This window comes from Garra rufa, chromosome 6 (assembly GCF_049309525.1).
Source record: "Garra rufa chromosome 6, GarRuf1.0, whole genome shotgun sequence".
In the NCBI taxonomy this organism is placed as follows: domain Eukaryota; kingdom Metazoa; phylum Chordata; class Actinopteri; order Cypriniformes; family Cyprinidae; genus Garra; species Garra rufa.
The window spans coordinates 26348306-26372661 of NC_133366.1; the positions used below are offsets into that span (position 1 = coordinate 26348306).

Sequence of the window (24356 nt, forward strand, 5' to 3'; positions counted from 1 at the left end):
GTAGATGGACCTTCACAAATGCGCTCATGTTTAAACGATAGTGTTTCGAATCTGACCGAGAGTCGAAGCGACACTGACTGAACGAGTCATTTCATTTGTGAACAAACAGAACTAGGACATCTCGTTCGTAAACAAACTGAATGGACTGTGACAATGAACATATCTTTCTTGAATTGAGGGCCTGCTGTCAGGCGTACTGAACGAGAAGCTGTGGGGATTAAAAAGTGATTTAAAAAATAAGTAAATATGCTGTCAAATGTTTTTTTTTCATAAGCAGACAAGCGATTTAATAAAAAATAACAATTGTTCAAATTTAACTCACTCTTAACTTTGTTTTACATACTAACATAAGGCACTAGAATCATTAAACGCGTTAAAAAAGAGCATCTGAATGGATCTCGTTAGTGAACCGATTCAAAGATTCGACTCCAATGAATCAGATTTCAAACAAGGAACAACAGAAAACACTTAAGACATGTTGTTTTGATTTGCGTTTAATGGACAGTGTCACGATTAGGTTTTTTGGCATAACACAAGATACAGATAAAAATATGAACTGCGCCAGAACTCACATCATTACAAAGATTATTGCTATGTTAGACAAAACAACTGCAGGCTGTAGGCTACAAATCATATTTTAAGTCTTATGTGAGCATTTAAGACTTTGAAAATCAGCAGCTTGTTAAAATATCAGAGAGAAGAGATTGATTCATCGGTCTCCAAGTTCGCTTTAATATTAATAGATTGTCATCACAGAGACACCAGTAAGAGCAGCAAATCTCTTTACTAATAACATTCATTAGGGCAGTGAAATAAATTAATGTGTTAACATGGAGAGCTTTTGAAAGAGTGCTTCAGTGATCATGGAGGAACTTGAAACTGAAGCTACTTTGGTGCAGAAATACAAAAATAAATCATTTTGGAATTACATATGGCTCATTAGTTTGCATCCGAGAAAAGTCAAGGCACTTTAAAAAGCATATGATCAAAAATGCACAGCTTTTGAGCTTTCATGAGGAGAAGCTTTTGTATAAAACTATATATGAGGCTATGTTCAAGATGATACTGGACAACTGGCATGTGAAACCTTATTTAGAGCAATTGTAACAGTGTAAAAATGATATAAAAGGCACTGTTATCACCATACAGCTTAATCAGATCTGTACCATGTCTCATCCAACATCAATTTCAAGATATGCTCTATACATAGAAGAACGTACATATCATTTAAAAAACATCAAAATGTTTCTGTCTTTGGAGTTCACTTGAATACGTTTCAGCGAGAAAATAGTTTATTTTACAATGCAGCTTATGTCAATGGATAAGCACCTAGAAGAACTGACTTTAAGCAGTAAATGCTTGTGTGCTAAAGACATCTCCCTTTGGCAAGGCTTTTATCCATACAGGTTCAAAGGAATATACATTATGTAGTGTTTGCATGCAATCAAATCAGATGATTAGTAGTAATAAAGCAGCACTTACAAGCTCCAAGCCTAATTCTAACATCTGTCCCATGTCATAATCTGTTATAGCCTACTTTGGCTTTAAAACTTGCTATGATGGTATATACATGAATGATTCATCAGAGCATACGACAGCCAAAAACTGACAAAATATGAATTAAGATTATGTAAATACTTTGTATTTGAAATGAATTATCATGAATATGATTCATTCAGAAGAATGTGACTGTGCAAAACAAAAACTTAATACACACTAGTAAGATTTGTCCCACTTCAATAGGGAAAGTCGACATAGATATTAAAAGCACATGGTTCAGTCAGTTTTTTTAGATTGCTCTCTGACTGACCTGAGACACTGAGAGTTCAGCACACCAGTGTTTACATATTTAGAATCTCAGTCCTAAAACTGCACAGTTAAAGTCTGGTCACATTAGTAAAATTTCAGCAAGATTTCGAAGGTAAAAAGGTCCATTCTTAATAGTGTAGTTTGACATAAGTCAATTTCAAACAAAGCAGCTTTCTGCTGGTGAATGCACCAAATTCGCATTACCAACTTGAACGCGAGCAAAATCTGCCCGTTCACACGGTTTGCACTTGAAATAAATTCACCCACAAAATTTTGCAAAACAAATGTGGCTGGCCATGGTGAGTACAAGTCATGTTGGTAAGATTGTATTTACAAGTTGATAGCATGTGATTGCCACCACAAAGTCATTATTATGAAGAAGAAAACTATGGATATCCCATACTGAGTTTCCAAGCTGCGGACATATTAACTGTATATTTGTTTAATTTACAGCACCTCGATAACAGAGCTGTGACAATAAAATCGATGCATCACGAGTCGGAGTCGTTTTTGAGATTTTCCGAATACATTGCGATTCTCTCTGGAATCAATTCTGAGCTTAGTTTTAATGGGTGTTCTCTAGCCGTTGAGACATTGGTTATACACTCGTTTTTGCGATGCATTGTGGGATTGAATGAGTGCATTCGAGAACGTCCACTATGGTTTCGGACACCACTACAAATGGCTGTCCACTCAAATAGTGCCCTATTTAAGGGTATAGGGGGCCATTTGGCACAGCCCTTGTGTGTTCAGCTGACCTTGTGATCCATTCAGAAGGGCTCATCCCTATGCCCTAATCCCTTGAAAGGTTTTCCCCTTCAGAGTGAAATCCTTTATTCTGAAGGGCCCTTTAAAGTGGCCAGTTTTGACCCTTCAGTATACGGCCATGGGTGTTTTCACTCTGAAGTCTCCTTCGGAGGGCGATATATCCTGTTTGGAACAAAGAGAAAACTAACAATGTGCTGACAGACAAGACAGAGCAGGTTACTTCTGGTAGGAGACAAGGTCTCATTTTGTAATTTAAGAAATTCAAGCAATAAATATCGTTTAGTGGCTCTTTAACGTGTCGTGACTAAGGTTGGGCGATGTCTACCAAATTGGCATTGGACGACGTCTACAGTTAAACATTGCGAAGGATGATGACAGAGGTCATCAAGATGGTTAGAAATGTTTAAAACCTAAGAATCACTTTAATCTAGCTTCTGCCAACTGGTCATACCCAGAGGCAGTAATACGTTGCCATTACGCAAGGAGAAATCAAAGCAAAACAACGATGAATTAGAACTTCAAAATGAGGAAAATGTCGGAGGGTTTCGATATAAACCAAGAGAAGACTGGTTTTCCTTTGCTAAAGTAAGGAAACAATGCTTCCTTTGCTCCTGTAAACAAATGTTGGATTTCACAAGACTCACAGGCACATGCTCAACACCGACTTATTACGTCATCCAACTGGAGCTGCTTCCAGGTATGAATAGCTGGCGGAAGCCAGATTAAAGTGATTCTTGCATTTTAAATATGGATATTTTTCTTGCTAAAATGCATCAATTCGCTACAGGAGGCCTTTATACACGCCCCAGAACTGTGTGAGGCACATTTTATTATGGTAGGATGCACTTTTTTGGACTGATGAAGATAAACTCCTGCCTATGCCATTCCAAAGCTTGAAAGCGCCAGGATCATTTTCAATATAACTCTGTTTGGATTCGTCTGAAAGAAGGAAGCCATATACACCCAGGATGCCTGAAGGGTGAGTAAATCATGGGCTAATTTTCATTTTTGGGCGAACTAACCCTTTAAATGTAAACACAGCCAACTGTGAACACCCTTGTCATTCGCTGCAGACCTTTTTGAACTTTAGGAATGATTATTTTGTGTTCAAGTGTGTGTTAGGAATTAGAAGCAAGCACAGTATGGCTGCTTCTAAAGCATGCAGTGAATCGATTCCAAAGAGAATTGTGATGCATTTGGAAAATCTCAGAATTTTCAGAATGCTTTGATTTATTTTTCCAGTCCTACTTCATAAATTAAGTAACAATATTAAAAAAAGTAAAAATACACCTAATGTGCATTCTTTATTCATCATTTTGTGGGTTTTAGTTTTTTTGGGTAGAAAATGTTAGGGTTAGGCCGGTAGACAATGCCTTTGTTAATCGCAGACGCCTGACAGACATCACAACGTGAGCCGGCATCAGGATTCTCATCCCCCGCAATATCATCGTTGGGTAATCAAAAAGTATATAGTATATAAATTGCCGCTATTAATTTGTGGGGCAATGAAATCGCGTTTGAATATGTGCTTGCTTTTTACTTTCATTTTCGTACTCTGTATACTGCGGAGCACACATTTTACAATTAAGGCTGAAGATTAGATGTTTGTCAGTGATACTCAGTATCTACAAATCGTTCGCTATTATCCTGTCAATCATCTCTACTTACTCTGTTTATGTGTTAAATCAAATGTTATGTACTGTAATGTAACAGGCTACCACTGTCTAACGGCTAATCATGTCCTGTTAGTGGCACCTTAGAATGCGTTATTAGTTTTCCGTGCCTTTTATGAATAGGGGTTCACTATTCGGGCACACTGCCCAATCCTAGAAAAGGTACAACACCATCTTTCTCCGACCACAGTGATTTGAACACATCTGATGTTGTAATTACAACAACTCAACTCGTAAATACGAATCTCCCAGGAGTACCTGAACGCGGCATTATAGCACCACATGTATTGTCTGGTGGAGCAAGTAGAGCCCATCCTTGTGCACTTTTGGGCATTTTAACGGCATAAAAAGATACTCTGTACATAAAACAATGATGCAGAAAGCATTCGATTGTTTCTATCACACACTTACAAACAAATGTATATATTGTGCGATTACTCAGCAAAGTCTTTGCTTGCTCCTTGACTGCATACAGCAGCTTTACTTTTTCTTTCGCCATCTCACTCTTTTTCTTCTTATTTTTCCAAGTAATGTCATTAGCTTACGATTCTGTGTTACTATGTTGTGGACCCTCTTGTTCATTAATAGTATGCACATAGAGGCAAACAGGTTGAGGTTGCGATTGGGGCATGGGTGATGCTCCACGCTCCACCCTGTTTTCTGGGGACAGAATTCCCTGATTTTCTTCTTCATAGGAACGAAGGCCACATTCCTCGCAGAAATCCTCTGCGTCTTCTTGGTCCTCCTCACTCAAAAGCACTTCGAATTCTTTGGGCTCATGGCTCTCCAAGCCTCGTCCACAAACACAAACTTCAATCCCAGAGTCCCCCGTGAATCTGCGGTGCCTTCCTAGAACCCTCTCTTTCTCATCAGGCATTGCCACGTTCCTGAGCGGCTCCTTTCTGCACTCGTTCTGTTTGTCCATGCTGGGAGGCTGCTCTAAGGGTGGAGCGGACTGTGCGATATTGATCTCGTCCTTGCTCTCTTCTTTCTGGTGGTAGCCATTAGAGGTGTGGATCTCCTCTAGGTTGGGTCTGGAAGAGAGTGTGTCAGACGCAGGGGGCACTGGAGTGGTCTGTCTGGGTGCGCAGTGTACATCCTGCTGGTCAGTGGTCAAAGGGCCGGTGTAGGTCGGAGGCCCGGCGTTTAAGGCACTATATGGAGGAGGGGGCGTAGCGGGCCGATGCACCACCTCCTCATAGTCTGGAAGGAGATAGTTGGGTAGGAATCCTGAAAGACAAAGAATTGTGAGAAAATGAGAGAACAGCTGGGAGAATTTGAAACATTTAAAATATAGGTTTTGTTTTGGTTGAAGAACTACAGTTGTAATCTTTTAAAGGGATACTCTCATGTTGTTCCGAACCTATAATGACTTTTTTTTTTTAATGGAAGCCCATTTCTGCCACAGTGGAATAAAACAAGATGACACATTTATGAGATAAAAAGTCATTATGCAATAAAACAGTTCTACTTGTAAATTATGAATTTCAGTTTATATTTTTTTCTCAATTATAACTAGGGCTGCACGATATCTTGCATGCGATATCCAATGTGCATCTTGTCAGTAAAGCCGGTTCTGTAATCCGAACTACTGACAAGATGCGCATTGGATATCGCATGCAAGATATCGTGCAGCCCTAATTATATCATAAATAGTCATTTATGTCAAGTCAAAGTGATAATACAATAAGTCAAAATTATGAGATAAAAAGCCATTATGACATAAACAATTGAGTCTTTGTAAATTACGACTTTGAATTTTAATCTCATAATTAACTTGTATGTCAATATGTATGCATGTATGTCAATTATGTCAATTTTGGCTTAGCATCTCAATCATGACAGTATATCAGTTTTGACAGTCATACTTTTGAATTTCTTTTAACAATTTATACAATTATATTATAATTGTAATTGTTTATGCCATAATTTTGACATGTCTATTACTTAGTATGTCATACTTTTGGCTTTTTATCTCAGAACAATGACAGCATGTCATAGTTTTGACTTTTTATTAATTCCTACGTTGTACTAACTTAAAATGTCAAGTTTCGAACCTAAACCTAAGCATTTCAAAATGTCAATATCTAATGTCAATCTCGACTTATTACATTATTTTATGTGTCAGAAATGGGCTTTAATGCTTTCTTTTTGAAGTGTTTTCAATTGTTTTTGACCAAGATTTCCTTTTTAAGTGAGATATCACTTTAACAAGACAATGTATAGCACGTTTTATGTGTTAAATCACAAAACCCAAAATACCAAGTTTATCAGCTCATTATTACATCAACAATCAGCATGATTCATCAGATTTTGTGATCTGTCCTTGATCTATGGCTGATGAAAACAAATTGTACTTTACCACAGAACGTTCAGTTTTGTGCTTATAACTTCACATCAAGTATTAGGGGAGAGCAGGAAAATTGTTACATCAAACATATTGTTTCTCTCTCTGTTTTTGACTGAAAAAAAAAACAAAACATAAATGACAAAAACCAAATGAGGATTTCATCACGACTGTGAGTTCGGGTGGCTGTACCAGTAATTAGGAAATAGAAACTGGGTCATTCCATGTTAAATCATGTTAAATCACAGAATATCAGGACCTTCTGCAGTTCAAATTGTCGATTTTTCTATTATTTGTTTAAACAAAAATAAACATATATAGTGAGGTAAGCCAAAGTAATAAATGTCATGGGTGTTTATTTACAGAGTAATCCTCTATTTTTAGATTCATAGAAAAGTGCTCTTTCTCCATATTTGAAAGATTGCCATTGGCACATAATGCAAAAAAAGATTGCTAAAGTCAAAAGATTTTACTAATCGACTTACAAATCTCTGTGTAAAAATAACATTATGATGCTGCCATCTTTCTGAAGCCCCCTATAATTTGGCTCTGAATCTCAGGTGAAAATGGTCATTTTGACCCCCCTCTCCAAAATAGTGGATTACTTAGTAAATATACATCCATGAGACTTAATATTTTGGCTTTCACCATTGTATACGTTTATCTTTTTTCAAAAACAAAAAAGGCTAAGGAAAATAAAAAAAAATGTAGCCAGGACCTATGGTTGAGTTGACACAGAATGACCCAACTGTATGACTCTTGTATTTTTTAAATATGCAATTAACATATTTTGACTAAAGTATCTGGCTGAAAACAGCCTGATAAATATAATTTAATAAGAATTTATATTTGAAAAAAAAAATATGGGTCACTGCAGTTTGTTTTATTCAGAAGGAGTGCTATATTTATAATAACAATATAAACCCATTTAGTTACAAGGCTTTGGAGTGATACTGCAACAGTGAAAACCACCAGACCAAAATCCACTCTTACAAAATCTCATGGTTTATGGTCCCACTGAGATTCACAGTGGTCTAATGGTCACAGATTAGTACAGTAGACTACAAATCTACAATGGTCTATGATCAGGAGGGCAATCATTCCAACAATTCCAAATAATAAAAAAAATGACATGAAACCAAGAAAATGCAGTTATTTAGTAGCTGCTATAATTAAACCTAGTGAATCTCTTCTATAGGGCAGGTAATGTAACTTTAGCTAGGTTTAGAATTGTGTACACTTCTTTTTCAGGTACTAAAATCTATTCTGAGCAAGCGTTTATATAACACTTTCTCAAGTTTAAATAATAAAAAGCCATAAATGACAAAGCAAATAATAATTGATGTTGTTATCATCATGTGACGTGCTCATCTTTTGTTTTAACATATCTGGACTAGATTAGATTAAAACTGTCTACAGTACAGTGTACCCTGACTCACTGAAATGTGTGTATATTTATTCATTTGCTAGACACATTTGTCCAATCTCCAGTGTTTCCCAGCGAACTGTGGGATGCCTCACAACTGTATTGAATTGTATTAAAGAATTAATTCTTTGAAAACTTTTTTTTTCAGGAAGGACGCAATAAGTCTGAATGTATGTTACACAAGACTTCTATTTCAAATGAATTCAAATCAATTTGTATTCATCAAAGCATCCTATGGTTTCCACAAAAAATGTGAAGCAGCACAACTGTTTTCAACACTGATAATAAAAATGTTTCTTGGGCTGCTGAAATTCAGCTTTGCATCACAGGAATAAATTACATTTAAAAAACAGAAAGCTTATTTTAAATTGTAATAATATTTTACCATATTACAGTTTTATGATTAAAGAAATATAGCCATGGTGAGCAGAAGAGAATTTAACATAGCTTTCTGCATTTTAGTCAAGTAAATTTGGTTGTTGTCAATGTCATACACATTTCATTGTGCGCTTTGCAGTTCATCAATGACAAGAATTTTCACAGAGAACTAGGGGTGTGCGATATGGACCAACAATTATATCTTGATATTTATTGGGATTTTTACGATAAAAATAATTAAACAATATTTTGCTAAATGTGATTTTGTGCTGGTACCTTGGCTGGTTCCGGCCTGTTATGGATAAATAAATGACACTTGAAACAGCTAGTAGGTGGTGGCAAGTTTCTGTCTTAATAAGTGATTCACTGAATCATACATTCAAACGATTTGTTCAGAACAACTTATTCTTTGAGATACGAAGGAAGTGGATAATTGAATCATTTACTCAAATGATTAGTCGAAACAAAACACCACAGTGCTGCTCAGAGATGCACAAATGTTCTGGTCTGGCTTTGTTTCAAACTGTTTTCGTTGGCGAAACAAGACAATATTGTGTCTAAAATGCTGTTGCTTGTGTGATATTAGGCTACTTAACTATATAAACAGCTATAAAAAAAAAAAAGCTATAAAAACCCATTCAGGGACATTTTTTTGCTTTCATAACTTGAATTATAATGGCACAGTCATCACACAGTGAAAGCTTTTGGACTCTCAAGATGTGTGTTTTTTTTTTTTTTTGCAAAGAAACATAGGCCTACTCGGTATAGTCAGCTCACATATCATTAAAACAACACTATTATTATTATTATGATATTATTGCAGACGATAAATATCACACACCCCTACTGAGAACTGTAATACTGATATTAATCATATTAATCATGAAATAAGTTGCCCACACAGTCCTTAATTTCATTCCTAAAGTGATTTCAGTATACTTAATGCTGTAAAAAATAATACTACTGACTATAACACTACTCTCACTTTTGTAAATTAACTTATTAACTAAATTTGTTGCTGGTTTGGCACATTACTGTAACAAACAACAAATGTTGGAGATTTGAAAAAAACAGCAGCTGTAGTTTCGTGTCTATTGCCCACACAGAAAATAACTGCCTGTATTTAGCATGTGAACTGGCATGCTTTAAATACAGACTTTGATCAAACTTTGCCATCCCATGCCATAAAAAAACTAAAATGTTTGATAAGACTGTTTCACACGTGCTCTCACTGAAGGTAAACAAACAAAAGACAGAAGGTGCAGAATAGGAGGAGTAGGTGTACGTGAATCTTCTCATCCTTCAGCAAAACCAGATCAAGACCATCAAATAAGACGGTTTTTCTAAGAAAACCTTTCATTCTCAATCCAAACACATAATAAGTTGCTATATTTACAAGACATTTTGTTAGTGCAGTTGAAAGAGATATTACAAGTTATAGAGAGATATACTAATATTAACTGGGAATATATGTGATTAATTCAATTGAATCACTTTATGTAATTAATTAGATTAAATGGTTTTTTTTTACTGACAGCCCTAATATTTACAAATTATTTGATTGTTACTCTACACAAGCTCTCACAAAATAAACATTATCTAGCAAATGAAATATTACTTCTACATAGTATAAAATCTCTTAATTTGTGTTCTGAAGATGAACAAAGGTCTTTCGGGTTTGGAACCACATGAGGGCGAGTAATTCATCACAAATACTATGTTTATTTAATTCTGAATGTTGGCACTTACAATTCAGTGCATTTTTGAGTTTTGCCATTCTGTCTATTTGGTGCCGTTTGTGCATTATGACTCTTAACGTTAATTTTTTTTCGTGATTATTATGATTATTAAAATAATATTGTATTTTCTACTTGCTCTCCTTTGCATTATTAACATGATGGTGTAAATGTACATTGTATAATGTGCCCAGGGATATACATAATAAAATAATATAATACTAAACGAGAGATGATTCCGATTAATGGCTTTATTCCTATTGGATCGGGATTATGTTGTTGTATTAAGTTTATGCATCAACTGGACTCAAAATTGTTTAATTTATTTTTGGAAAAATGTGCATTTGGATATAAATGCTGTCATAATTTATCATGATGTAGTGATTCGAGGGGAATGACTGAGGAAATTGTGAAAATACGCTCAAATATACCAGAGATGGAGAACAATAACCAGCCGGTGCTATGTTGAGCATATCATTTTGACGAGTCAGCGGTGGCCATATAAATTACAAACAAGTAAAATGTTGTTTCTTTGTTGATTATATAACAACAACTTGGAAAACAGACAAAACAAAAAAGTAAAAAGCATTATTTGAGACAAGAGCATACTAATATAATAGGTGCAAATCTATAGCAGAACTAGCTTTACCCTGCACTGACATAATTTCCTATTTTTGTAAAAAAAAATAAAAAATAAAAAAAGGCTAGAATTTTCATTTTTGGGTGAACTAACCATTTACAGGGATCTGCTTACCCCCAGGGCATCCAAGATGTAGGTGAGTTTGTTTCTTCAGTAGAACACAAAAGAAGATTTTTAACTCAAACTGGTGCAGTCTGTCAACCATATAATGGCAGTCAATGGGATCCACAGCTTTGAGAGTCAAAAAAACATACACAGACAAAACCAAAATAAACCCAAATTAAACCAAATTATGTTTGTTTGCGCAAACTCATTTGGGAGTGTTGGCTTTCCGCCGACTCCCAACTTTTGAGCCTGATCGACTGAAGTTATGCTTGCTTGCTCTTCGTCACGCGCCGGCTGTTGTGAACGTGCTCAGGACAGTTGGACATTGCGGTGGATCAGAGTTAAAAAGACCTTAATGTATCGTCAAGAGCCGCAGGGTTTAATTTGGTTTAGTCTGTGTATGTTTTTTTGACTTTCAAAGCCGTGGGTCCCATTGACTGCCATTATATGATTGACAGACTACAACGGTTTGAGTCTTCGTTTGACAAATCTTCGTTTGTGTTCTACTGAAGAAACAAAGTCACATCTTGGATGCCCAGGGGGTAAGCAGATAAACATCAAATTTTCATTTTTTATTATTCATTATTACTATGTTAGGTTTTAAATTCCCTTATTTTTTCAGGGTTTCTGCTAAATGAATAAAAGTAGCCACAAAAGAATGATAAATAAGAAGGATGACATTACTGAAGTAGAAGGGCAGTGAGGTGTGGTTGTGAACCTCTCTGTAGGCAATGAGGTTGATCTCGTGCTGGCGTTGTTGTTGTTGCAGTCTGTGTTTGGTCCGACGGTGATGACAAACGCAGCAGCAGCTCAGGATGAATATGATGGCCCACACCAGCCAGAACCCTGAAGAAAAATAAAACACTTTAAAAAATCCTGCACACAACCCAACAAAATATTTCAAATATGTCTTTGTACTTTATACTGCTACTTAAAACCTGACTAATTCCTTTTAGACTAAAGCCACAGCTAATGCACAAATAGTCATAACCTCTGCATAAGGATTTGTGAAACTTGTCATCTTTACCCTGGAGTTTGCAGAAGGTCAAGCATCCTAAAGCTTATGTTTGTTTTGTTCTTCTGAGCCTCTTAAAGGGATAGTTCACCCAAAAATGAAAATTCTGTCATTAATTACTCAACCTCATGTCGTTCCAAACTGACCTTTGTTCATCTTCAGAACACAAAATCCAAGAGTTTTCTGACCCTCCATAGACAGCAACGTAGTAAAGATGTCATTAAAATAGTCCATGTGACAACAGCGGTTCAACCTGAATATTATGAAGCTACGAAAATACATTTTGCAAAAATAAATTATGGTTGAACCACTGATGTCACATGGATTATTTTATCGATGTCCTTACTACCTTTCTGGGCCTTGAACGTGGTATTTACATTGCTGTCTATTCAGGGTCAGAAAGCTCTCGGATTTCATTAGAAATATCTAATCTAAGGTCCCAATTATCTTCAAATCTTTCACACTATAACCGTGCAACCCCTCAAGCTGCATAAATACCACGTCGTACATTCTGCACTCTCAGAGACAGATTTCCATTGAGGGCATACACACCAATATATCGAGCACCTTTGTGGATAACATATAAGAACTGACTGACATTCTGTCAATCATCAAGAGCCTAATATTGGGGAAGTTGGCCATGCAGTACTTGACCTGCAGTGTAAAATATATACAATTTATTTTGGATGTGATATTATCTATTAAGAGAATATATCCTTTTTTTCAAATCTAATTCAGCTGCCTACCTAGACAGCATTTTTTTTTAGGCATTTAACGTGCCTATGGAGCAGTGTTAATATTTACACATAGTTTTTGTCTTTTGAGGACATTACAGTTAAAGTCAAAAGTTTACATACACCTGTCTTACAGGTTTGGAACGACAGGAGGGTAAGTAATTAATGACAGAATTTTCATTTTTGGGTGAACTAACCCATTAAGGTTTGGTCTTATTTATAATTGCACAGCAAAACTCCACAGGTACAATACAGATACAGTCATCTTAGTGGCAATCAACACAATCACGTAATTCATCTGATGTCGAAAAAAATGTCATATCTGATTCAAGTTGATCGATTTTTTTTTTTAAGTTTAATTTCATCATCGTCATTCACACAGTGCCTTCTAGGGTAAATGTGACCAAGCCTTTATGAATTCCTATCAAAAACTGTGATTCTGGCATTAAACACAATGATGTACTTACACCAGAGTTCATAGTAGTAGCTACAGCACTGGGACTCTCCACAACAGTGTCCAGTCTCACACACATAGCTTTTATTATTCACACCCTCACAGTGAAGTACCTGCTGGGGGAAAAAGAAAAACAGGATACAATATAAATGTCTTGTGGATTCAGCTTTTATCTCTAAAACAGCTAATCTTAAAGGAACAGTTCACCCTAAAATAAAGACTTGAAGAAAAGCTATGTGTTTGTAAGAAAACAAATCCATTATTGAGATTTTTTTTAACTTTAAACAGAGTCCTCTATCCATAATATTGCTTTCACTGCAGAGGATCCATTGTTCAAATGTGTTTTGAAGAAAGAAACAAACTCATCTACGTCTTTGACAGACTGAGGGAAAATAAAAACTGTAAGCAAATTTTAATTTTTGAATAAACTTAGAAAAAATGTATTACAGGAGAATTCCACAAAGCTTAGAAATAGAAAAGCATTGGATATATAGTATGGTAATATGTGTTTTTAAAACATATACCTTATGCCTACCATGGTATATCAATAATGGTATTATTAAGGAATATGTTTTGTAATCATCTTACACTGTCACTGTACTATTTTACCACCATTTGAAGTAAATGCAACTGTTTACAAATAAGAAAATGAATCAGTTTTTATAGCTCATTTTAAACAGTATAATCCAGTGATAAACTATTCACTCTAAAAAAAAACAATGCCAATTTGCAATTTGTGTTTTACAGTAAATAGGTTAATCATCTGTGTGAAATAAAACAACAAAAGTGGCAGGCAAAACCCTGAATCAAACAAACATTTTACCAGAAAAGTGTTTCAATGACAAATAAAAATGTCCAAAAATTGTTTTATCAGAGCATTGTTATAGCACTCGTCATTGAAAAACGTATTTTCTCTAAATCCAAAAACTCGTTTCTTGTCGAATCTAAACATAAAAGAACAAAAGCTGTCTGAACATTTCTTATTTGATAGCATCACACTGTCAATGTTGTGTACAGCAAAATCTAACAATTACTTAACCTTTTCACTCAGCTTTCTTTCCATTTCTTACATTAATCCAGTTACACATTAAGCACACCCAGTTACCATCAAAAACATAAAGACCACAAGTAGACAAGCAGAAACCTTCAAAAAGGCATGTTTGTTTCATTTCATGAATCAGTTAATGATTAAATAAGAAAGTTAGGTGATCCAGTTCTCTACCATTCTTGTCTCCTGCTGCAGTATAGACATGATACTCCTTCAGTCCTTCAGCCTTGTGAAAGTCCTTTCAGCAAAACAGTCATGATACTTAGGAGAAGAACAGGAGCACACACACACACACACACACACTTCACTCTAGGGCCACGGATTGGTCTACGGAAAATTACAGGCAGCAGAGGAGTGTAAGGACGACTGCATTATAATGAGATGCTCCCTCAATATGGGAGTAGACAGCTAAAAAAAACATCTCACAGTGCCATACAATGTTTTGGTCTCTCTCAGTTTGTTAGATCCTATAACATACCTACATTTATATCACTTTTTTGTTGTTTAGTCTGCCTATAAATGTAAAAAATAAATAAATGTAAAGAGCTGCTACAATAAAAAAAAAAAATGAGGATGAAGTAAGGGGAAAAAACACTTTTGCTACTTGAAATAAATGTTCACAAAAAATAATAATAAAATATAAAAAACTTAAACATATAGTTGAATTTTATGTACTTAACTTCATGTACTAAAATAACTGAACTAAAACGTAGATTTACTACGTTTTTTACTACTAAAAAATGTATTAAAAATAATAAAAGGTCATTTTTTTTCAGAGACTACATTAAACCACTCATGTTACATTTTCAAAACTTATAGTGGGTTCAGAGAAATCAATTGTTAATTAAATGTCCATTGCTCAGTAGAAAAGAAAGGAGAGGGAGGGAATAAAAAAGTAAAGGTTATGTGCAGGTTATTTTAAATTGGCATAACAATTAAACATGCTTTTACTACTACATATGATAATCTTATGTCAGTATCCAAACAAATAGAATACCAGAATAATAAAGTATAGTTGCCAATATACATCAAGCTTTTCTTTCGATTTTTCTTTAGAAGGTACTGTTCATACACAAAGCTGTTGCTGTGGTAACAAAACAACAATACCTTGCACAATACTTGCTTGCTGACTTGTCAAATATTTATTTGAGGAATAATGTTCATAATAGGCTATTGAGTTTATACTTACTGGTCCTGCACCGCCTATTGATTTGGCTGATTTTGATAAATATGTCAATATTGGCTAACTTTCCAAGCAAGCATATCCCTAGTAAAACCTGTTAATTGAACAAAATATGTTGAAAAAAAAAAGTATATATTATTTTAGTTGGAGTCAAAAGTTTGCATACACCTTGCAGAATCTGCAAAATGTTAATTATTTTACCAAAATGAGAGGGATCATACAAAATGCATGCTATTTTTTAGTACTGACCCAAATAAGACTTCACATAAAAGGCATTTATATAGTCCACAAGAGAAAATAATAGTTGAATTCAGAAAATTCAAACATTTACAAACACTTAATTCTTAATATTTTGTTGTTACCTGAATGATCCACTGCTGTGTTTTTTGTTTGTTTGTTTGTTTTTTTGTTCAGTGTTAGTCGTTCATGAGTCCCTTGTTTGTCCAAACAGTTAAACTGCCTGCTGTTCTTCAGAAAAATCTGAGGTCCCACAAATTATTTGGGTTTTCAGCATTTTTGTGTATTTGAACCCTTTTCAACAATTACTATGAATTTGAGATCCATTTTTTCACACTGAGGACAACTGAGGGACTCATATGAAACTATTACAGAAGGTTCAAACGTTAACTGATGCTGCAGAAATGTAATGCATTAAGGGGTGTATCAGCATCAGTGATTTGTGTTTGAACCTTCTGTAATAGCTGCATAGTCCCTCAGTTGTCCTCAGTGTGAAAAGATGGATCTAAATATCATACAGTCATTGATGGAAAGGGTTCAAATACACAAAAATGCTGAAAAACCAAAGAATTGGTGGGACCTGAGGGTTTTTTCTGAAGAACAGCGGGCAGTTTAACTGTTCAGGACAAACATGGGACTCATGAACAACTATCACTAAACAAACAAAAAAAAAAACTGCTGTGGATCATTCAGGTAACAACAGTGTATTAAGAATCAGGTGTATGTAAACTTTTGGACAGGGTAATTCATGCATTTTGTATGATCCCTCTTATTTTGATAAAAATAATTAACATTTTGCAGATTCTGCAAGGTGTATGTATAAAATTTTTAGAGATTTTATACATACATTTTTGGCAGTTTTTAGAGAATTACATAAATACATTTTAAAAAGACAGTAAAATAATTTTATGTAAATAGTTTTTTTTTTTTTTTTTAATGATGCACAGAGAATTTTGTCATATATTAAGTTAGTAATGTGATGTTTTGCCTCTGTGTGGGCAATATGGGTCAATGAATGTCAGCCTACATTGTTTATGGAAAGCACAAATTACATAAACTTTAAATCAGCATGACCATGTAACATTATTGGTGTATCAGTACATTAAAAGTAGTAGGCTTAAGTAATTCATTTAGGCTGTTAAATTAAATATCAAATATACAAGCATCAAAATGTCTTCCATAATGCCTGAAACATTGCTGAAATATTAGTTTTTAGAAATCACCACTGTCATTTTTACCACACAGTATACACAACAGCCATTACCATGCTGTCGACCATAAAAGCCATAAAAGTCCACATTCAAGACCAAAGTAGACACAGAATGCCAGAAATGTCTCCATTCTGTGAAACAGGTCAAGTGTTGCTCCATGACCCGGTGCCTTTTCCTTGAGAACATTCTTTTCAAGGACTGTCACAGCACATTGAGTGTATTATTATTCACTAACCACAAATATCCACAATTAACCAATGCTGACTCTGCAACATGAGACTAGACATACTGTTTCTGGATATAACTAAACACACAGTGACCCAAAACAAGTGTTTAGACACTTAAGCCAAACAGAATGAATCACATTCCACTGCTGAATACTAAATATCAAGCCATGTGGAATCTGCAAACAAATGACGCAATACCCTTTTCTCAGAACAAATTTAGCCTTTTCTGACCTATTTTTGCATTACTCTCAACCAAATGGTGTCAAGGTCATTTTAAGCCAATGTATGTAAGTCTCAAGTTCATACAAGTGTCCTAGCAGAGTAACCACACACTCTTAAAAATAAAGTTTTAAGAACCATTTTAAGTTTTACTTAAAAAGAAAAACTGGAGAACACACTTCTTGGTGTGAAGGACATTTTAACAATATGAAGCCTTTTGACCTGATGGAAGCTTCATATGAACAAACTGTTGTCAACCAGTAGTAAATCTATTGTTATTTTGAACTTCTTTCATAGCTTTCTTTTTAAAATGTTCCTTCTTTCAAATAAATGAGCATGTGAGTAACATGTGAGAGACGCATGTAGACCTTCGCAGATTGAACTAATTCTTTGCAGCTGTGGACACTCTGTCCATATCCGGTTTCGGTGCCAGAAAACATTATATTAGAAAACTAATTCAAGTTTAATAGGTTATAATGAGAAGCTGTTGAAAGCAGCAGATAATGTTGGCCAGTCTAATAACGATACTTGACCAGCCAACATTGTTTTCCACAGTCTTAGTGAGAAATGGAGTATCAGGGACAGCATATGATACGGTATTATACGATAATCCTGTACTTGAACTGCCTACGGCCACTAAAAGCAGTTGATTGACTTGGCCACCAGTGTGTAATATTAATCCCAGCTTTCATTCTCTTCAGCAATGTCAAATATCTTAATAAATAACGCAAGAGGTTAAGACTAACACTGAGTCAGCTAAAACTCGAAACAGTCTTTTGGGTAAACATAAGGTTTTAATTTTTATTTGAAGGGAGGAACTGGAAGTTTATGGTATTACACAATACACTCCTCAGAAGAATGATGTTTAACTTGCAACTGATGAGTGAGGTTTAGCTTTAGGTTATAGTTGTCTGATAGAAGTACAATCGGTCTGTAGTTAACCTACTTCAGTATTGTGATTATCTTGTGATTTACAGGTTTTGTGCCATGTTTTTATAGCAATTCCATATGCTGACAAGTCTAGTAAAAAGCACTTCATTAGACCCACCACTTTTTGTCAAACACAATTTTGTTCTACAGAGGACGCATTTTTAATTATAAAGACGTTTTTTGTAGGTGTGTTTCTCTTCTGCACAGACCCAGACGCATACCAGTCACATCACTTTTTCGCAGCACTGCATTGACAGCTAACCCAAACCTTTAAGTGATATCCATGTAAGAAGACCTCTACCTATAGAGTTTTCACAACACGTCATCAAACAGCCATACTGGCGGCACTGAACGTAAACAACGCCACTGAACTGAACAAAACTTGCATATTGCTGCAGAAAATGGTCAATTACTGTCATGTTTTGGGCTGTACTAATCGGTCAGACCAGGAAAAACCATTCACCCCCGGTTTCACAGACAAGGCTTAAGCCTAGTCCTAGACTAAAATGTAAATCTGAGCTGTTTGAACTCAAATAAAATTGCACTGATTGATCCTAAAATATATTAGTGCCTTTGTTTTGTCTCAAGATGCACATAAGTAATGTTTTTATTCTAACCACGTTTATGAAAATTGCTTAAATGTCCTAATTGAACTTTTGCCTAATCTTGGTTTAGTCTAATCCCTGTCTGTGAAACCGGGCCTTAGAGTACTACAGACTGACAAAAGTTATAACAAACCAAGGAGAAGAGTGCAAAAAAACTGTCTGAGAAACAACAGGCGTTTATGTTTGGCCAAACTGAACCAGGATTTCTAGGGAACGAATCATGACAACATTTGTGTTTGCTCTTATCATTTCCAGTCAGGCAGGTCAAATATTAGGCTAATATCATAAGTAATACCACTTGTACGTATCTTTACCACCTATTAGTTTGTCAAAATATTGCACCCTTTCCTGCTTACAAAGTAATTCTCTGTAGCAGCAGAACATTAGCAGAACAACGTATTTAGTAGTACATTAACCGTACAATCCATGTTGTTGTTTACATCCGAGTATCGCCAATATGGCCGTGCATCCAGGTAAATGACCACACCGTGGCGTAAGTGCAAACCCTCTATTGGAACTTCAAACCAACAAACAATATCAACAGAACCTGCTCATGTCGTTTAAGAACAACTCTTTCTTTCTCTAGCATTGTATGCTTCCTTTTGAACTTCAGTTACATCCAATAAAAAGAATAATATTACAATTTGGACCTCAGGACCAGTAGATGACAAAAACACCAGTATCTCTATACACAATGCAGGCAACTATGCAAGCTTAAAGAAAAAGTTCACTTCTAGAATGAAAATTTCCTGATATTTTACTCACCCTCATGTCATTCAAGATCTTTGTTAGTTTCTTTCTTCAGCTGCAAAGAAATTAAGGTTTTAACTTTTTAAGGAAAATGTTTCAGGAATTCTGTCTATATAATGGACTTCAATGTTGGCCAACAGGTTAAAGGTCCAAACTGCGATGGAGCTTTAAAGGGATCTACACAATCCCAGCCAAGGAATAAGGGTCTTATGTAGCGAAACAATCAGTCATTTTCATAAAAAAATAAACAAATATATACTTTTTAACCACAAATGCTTTGCAATGCGCATGTGCCGTCATGCATTGCGTAATCACGTTGGAGAAGTCACACATGGTTAGCTCTTTTTTTGTACTTCATACTCATACTTATTTTCTCCTCCAACTTCACAATAGTTTAACATTGTTGTTTTAACATTTTTGCAAAAAGGTCATTTGACTTTTATTACATGTTCGCTTTGTAAACACTGTGTCGGTCCTTCCACCTACGTCACGCTTGCGTGATTACGTAATGTGTAGGGATGTAACGGTATCAAAACATCACGGTACTGTAATACCTCGGTATGAATGGCACGGTACGGTATTTATTGAATCATTTTCAGGAAAAACAAAACTAATGAAGAGACTCGAAAAAAGTGCCAGAAGTGTTTATTAAACAGTTTACATGAACACTGAACATATCAATGGCATACAAATTAGCCATCTATCTGTAAACTTTGAAACAGAAACTTAAATTTTTCAATTTTAGTAACAAAAAATTATTAAAGCATGAAATAAGATTTTTTTCTTACCCCATTGGCAGATTATTTAGCTTGTTTTAAACAAAAACTCACTTAATTTTGACTTGTTTTTACTAAATTTTTACTTGTCTAGAAAATCATTCTTGATTTAAGAATTTTTAGATATTTTGGCTGGAAACAAGACAAAATTCTAAGTAAGAAAGGCATTTTTTGCAGTGCAGTAGGCTCTCATGCCTTTCTTTCGCATTAAATCTTTATTAAAAACAATCCTTTAAAGAACTTTTCTACCTGGACAAGTGCATCTATTATGTTGCCTAGTTTATTTAAAACTGCACCTTTCCTTATTTTAAACATAGCCAAAAAGCCACGTGTTGACTGTGAAACACAGTAGACTTCATTTATATGCATTTATGGTACATTTCTGTGTCAATCCATGTTAATTTTTACAGCGAACAATGCACTGTAACATTAATTCAGCGCATACAGCGCAGCAAAAAAATAGACTCGGTGCCGAAACGATCGCTGCACTGCTGCAAAGGCACCGCTTCTAGGACGTACTGCCGGACAGCAACCGCGTGCAGTGTGAACGCTCTAATCCGTTAACATGGGTGCTGAAAAGAATACGTAACGCATACGCACTGCAGACGGAGCAGGTTCAACCATTTCCATCTCTTTTCCTTGCTGCTACAGCCTGTAGCGACAACAGACCGCAAAGGATGATGGCCACGCCTGGGCTGATGGGAAATGTAGTTCCCGCTACCTCCCGTTCGCTCCATTCGCCTGAGCAAACTTTTCTCAGAAGACCTATCGTTTTATCGAGTCATGCGACCACGGTAGTATCGAAAAAATTTGTTATTACGGTATGACGGTATTTACAATACCGTTACATCCCTAGTAATGTGTGAGGTCGAGCTAGTGCAAGATGAGCATTTGTGGTTAAAAAGTATACAAATTTGTATTTTTCTTATAAAATGACCAATCATTTCACTAGACAAGACACTTAATCCTTGGCTGAAATGCAATTTGGACCGTCAATCTGTTGGCCACCATTTAAGTCCACTATGTGATGTTTTATTAACAAGTTTCGGGAGGAGCTCGCACAGATAATTAAATCGGCCAATTCACCCTTAGCAATCACTCTCCCTATCCAATCAGCACAGGAAAAATCCCTATAAATAACACAACAATCCTACCTTCACCATCTCTTGTCTTGCCAACGCCCCTCCTCCACCCCGTCTCCTCACCTTCAGCCCATAGGGGGGAGCGCTTATAGGGTTTGGGCCAGTACTGAGCTCGGACCCCTCCCCCTGGGCGGGGGAGAGCCCCGGGCTCGGGAATGACTACCGAGTTCGAGGCCCTCTCCCGGACAGCACGCCAAATACGCACAACCTTTCGCTCAGTTTATTATCTGTAAGAGGGAACTCGTGAAATGAAGAAAAATCCTTGAGTGTTTTCCTCAAAAACCTTAATTTCTTTTTGACTTAAGAAAGACATGAACATCTTGGATGACATTGGTGTAAATTATCAGGAAATTTTCATTCTGGAAGTGAACTTCTTAAGTATTAATATTCTGTTTATCCTGCTCTATAAAATGTTAATTACACCACAACATCCAGAAAAATTACTTAAATGTGAAGAACAACAATAGTAAATGGGAAAGAAAATGCTATAGACACCTTGCTACTATCAAAACATATTGGCATATATTTAAATAAAACTGAGTGTGTCACAAACTTAAGTTTGCTGTAAAAGAAAACACAGATAAAAACGTACATTGTACTAACTCATTGCCAATCAGAGAAAAAAAAATCACTCAGCACATTTTAATGATGAATTCACTTCTTTGAACTACAGACAGAGAAATCAGCCCTATCTTCCCCAGTGATAACAAAATCTATAGACCTTTGTAAAGGAGAGAGACATCATACTTGTGATAGACGTTAAAGTTGGTAGATTATTGACTGCTTTAACTTCAGTGTTGAATCAACAGTTATATTAAACTTATATAGTCATACTGACTCGTTTATATTCACAACATAACTAGTGATAGTTTAGTCTGGTTTAAATGTATCCCATTCAATCTATGACAGTTGAATTGTTAGGCACTGCTAACACTTTACACGTTTGTTTACTGAACTTGGCCCAGACTTACACTTAGGCCGTGTCTCAAAACCTTGGTAGTTGTCTACCTAGACAGCATTTTGGCCATCATATTATGCTTAAAAATGCTGTCTAGTAAGCAGCCAACTACTATTTGAGACACAGTCCTACACTTCCGTGCCCTGACGCAAGACTATTGGTTAGCACGCAAGGCTTGAAACAAACAGATGTATCAGATTGCAAAAGAAATACAACGAACGCTGTTAAGAACATAACCTGTTACCATGCGCTACAGACTCTGGATAAAAGACGCAAACAGAGTCAACAAGTGGCAGAGCCTGCAACGTGCATTTAAAGCACAACCGTATAAATAAAGTTTGACACAAACAACCGGCACAAGACATTTGAACAAGACCTGCAAGACTCTTCTCACCTCGTAGACACTGGCCTCGGTGGGGTTGGCAGATCCAGCGATATATAAAAACAAGCCCATTTTAAACAAGGTGATAGGACATTACACTGTCCGAGTGTTGACTTTGGTCACAGCTCAAGAGTTGTAAATAGACGTATTGTACGTAAACCGTACGAAAGCATAAAACGCTCTCGTCGCTCATGCACCGCCCGCCTTCTGCTGTTATTGGGACATAAGGGGAGGCACAGCAGTGGAGCAGCAGCATGAGCTCCGTGCCACTGGTTGCCCCCAACTATTACACAAGTGAGTCCCTGCGAACTGCCGTTCAGGCACAGCTGGGTGTGGCGCAGTCACATCCTACGCCATGTGCGCAACGTGATGATGGGACAAATTGTGCTTCGATCCGCCCACCGAGAGAGCGCTCAACGCAGTAGTGGGGATTTGATTCACCTTAGCGACTCATTTGAATCAGTTTACGAAAAAGATTCACTCGCTCATTGACTCTTGGGACTCTTTCTTTAGAAAACATTGAAACGCCAATAGGGGGCGACAAGGTATTTATTTATTTATTTATTTATTATTATTTGAGTTGAACGCCAACAATAACATGACAATTAGAACAAGGCCCGGGAAAACAGAAAATTCTTTTTTTCTCAGTTTGTTTAAAAATAAAATGTTGGATTTTTCTAAACTATTTTACTGAAAGATATGTTAATATTGCTGTGTGAATATGGTATCTGTCCATAAACAAACTTGTCAGAAACAGGCTTGTGCACAATTCAGAATTTCAGAATTGGCTGCCATTCAAGAATTGACTCTGCCCCACAGGAAGTTGAATTTGAATTGGAGTTGGAATGACAGGAAGTGGAATTAAATTCATGGCAATTCAAAGACATCCCACACAGTCATACAACAGAAAGAATGTGTTGAATCTCACATACAATTACATGAATTTTGTAATTTAATAGCATAATTTCATTACACATAACTAGTCACTCCTCAACACTGCATACATTTTGTTCCAACATATAGATAATGATCAAATTCTGGAAATAAATTACTCCCTCAATGTTTGATTAGTTTTGCTCAAAATGTTATTTTCATTTCAAAGTAATCAAATAACACAATGTAACCTGTACTAGTAGTTCAAACTAATATAATTTATAGAATATGTAATGAAATCATATCTGACGTATATTGTAAAGCTTGTTAAACACTTCACTTATGTATATGAATTTCTTTGAATTTGTATTGAATTGCAATTCTGCTTCCTTTAATTCAAATTCGAATTGTAATTCTAGATCCTGTTTTTGGCATCAATTCAAATTCAAGAATTGAATTGGAATTTAGGAGTCATTCTCAATTCAATTCTGAACTGTGCACAAGCCTGGTCAGAAATGTCACAGAAAAGAACCTTCTTGAACAGATGCTGGAATTTGAAGCCAGACATGTTTAGTGATTTGTGTTATGAATGAGTCAGTTAGCAATTTAATTTCTTTGAAAAGTCATTCATGATGATCAATCAACAAATGTATAGACAGAATGAAGTCTCCATAAAGAGTGTTTAAACAAAAGTGCTTTCCCCACAAATGACAACAAAGCAGTTCTGTGT

The 24356-nt window shown here is 35.8% G+C and overlaps 1 protein-coding gene across 1 annotated transcript; it reads right to left on the bottom strand.

The window, feature by feature from the left end:
* Positions 1-478: 478 nt before the first annotated feature.
* On the bottom strand, positions 479-23071 carry wbp1lb (WW domain binding protein 1-like b). Its single transcript, XM_073843038.1, has 4 exons — positions 22766-23071; positions 13099-13201; positions 11567-11728; positions 479-5480 (listed from the first exon to the last, which is right to left on the bottom strand). Exons 1-4 carry the CDS (start codon positions 22823-22825, stop codon positions 4792-4794), a joined length of 1014 nt encoding a protein of 337 aa, XP_073699139.1. The 5' UTR covers positions 22826-23071; the 3' UTR covers positions 479-4791.
* Between the last annotated feature and the right edge of the window lie 1285 nt (positions 23072-24356).

Excerpts from the sequence above, each read along its gene's own strand:
- wbp1lb (XM_073843038.1), bottom strand. The coding sequence starts at position 22,825 with ATGGGCTTGTTTTTATATATCGCTGGATCTGCCAACCCCACCGAGGCC. Across the intron at positions 13,202-22,765 it reads CCGAGGCCAGTGTCTACGAG|CAGGTACTTCACTGTGAGGG; the intron begins GTGAGAAGAGTC and ends TTTTTCCCCCAG. Across the intron at positions 11,729-13,098 it reads CTACTACTATGAACTCTGGT|GGTTCTGGCTGGTGTGGGCC; the intron begins GTAAGTACATCA and ends ATTTTTCTTCAG.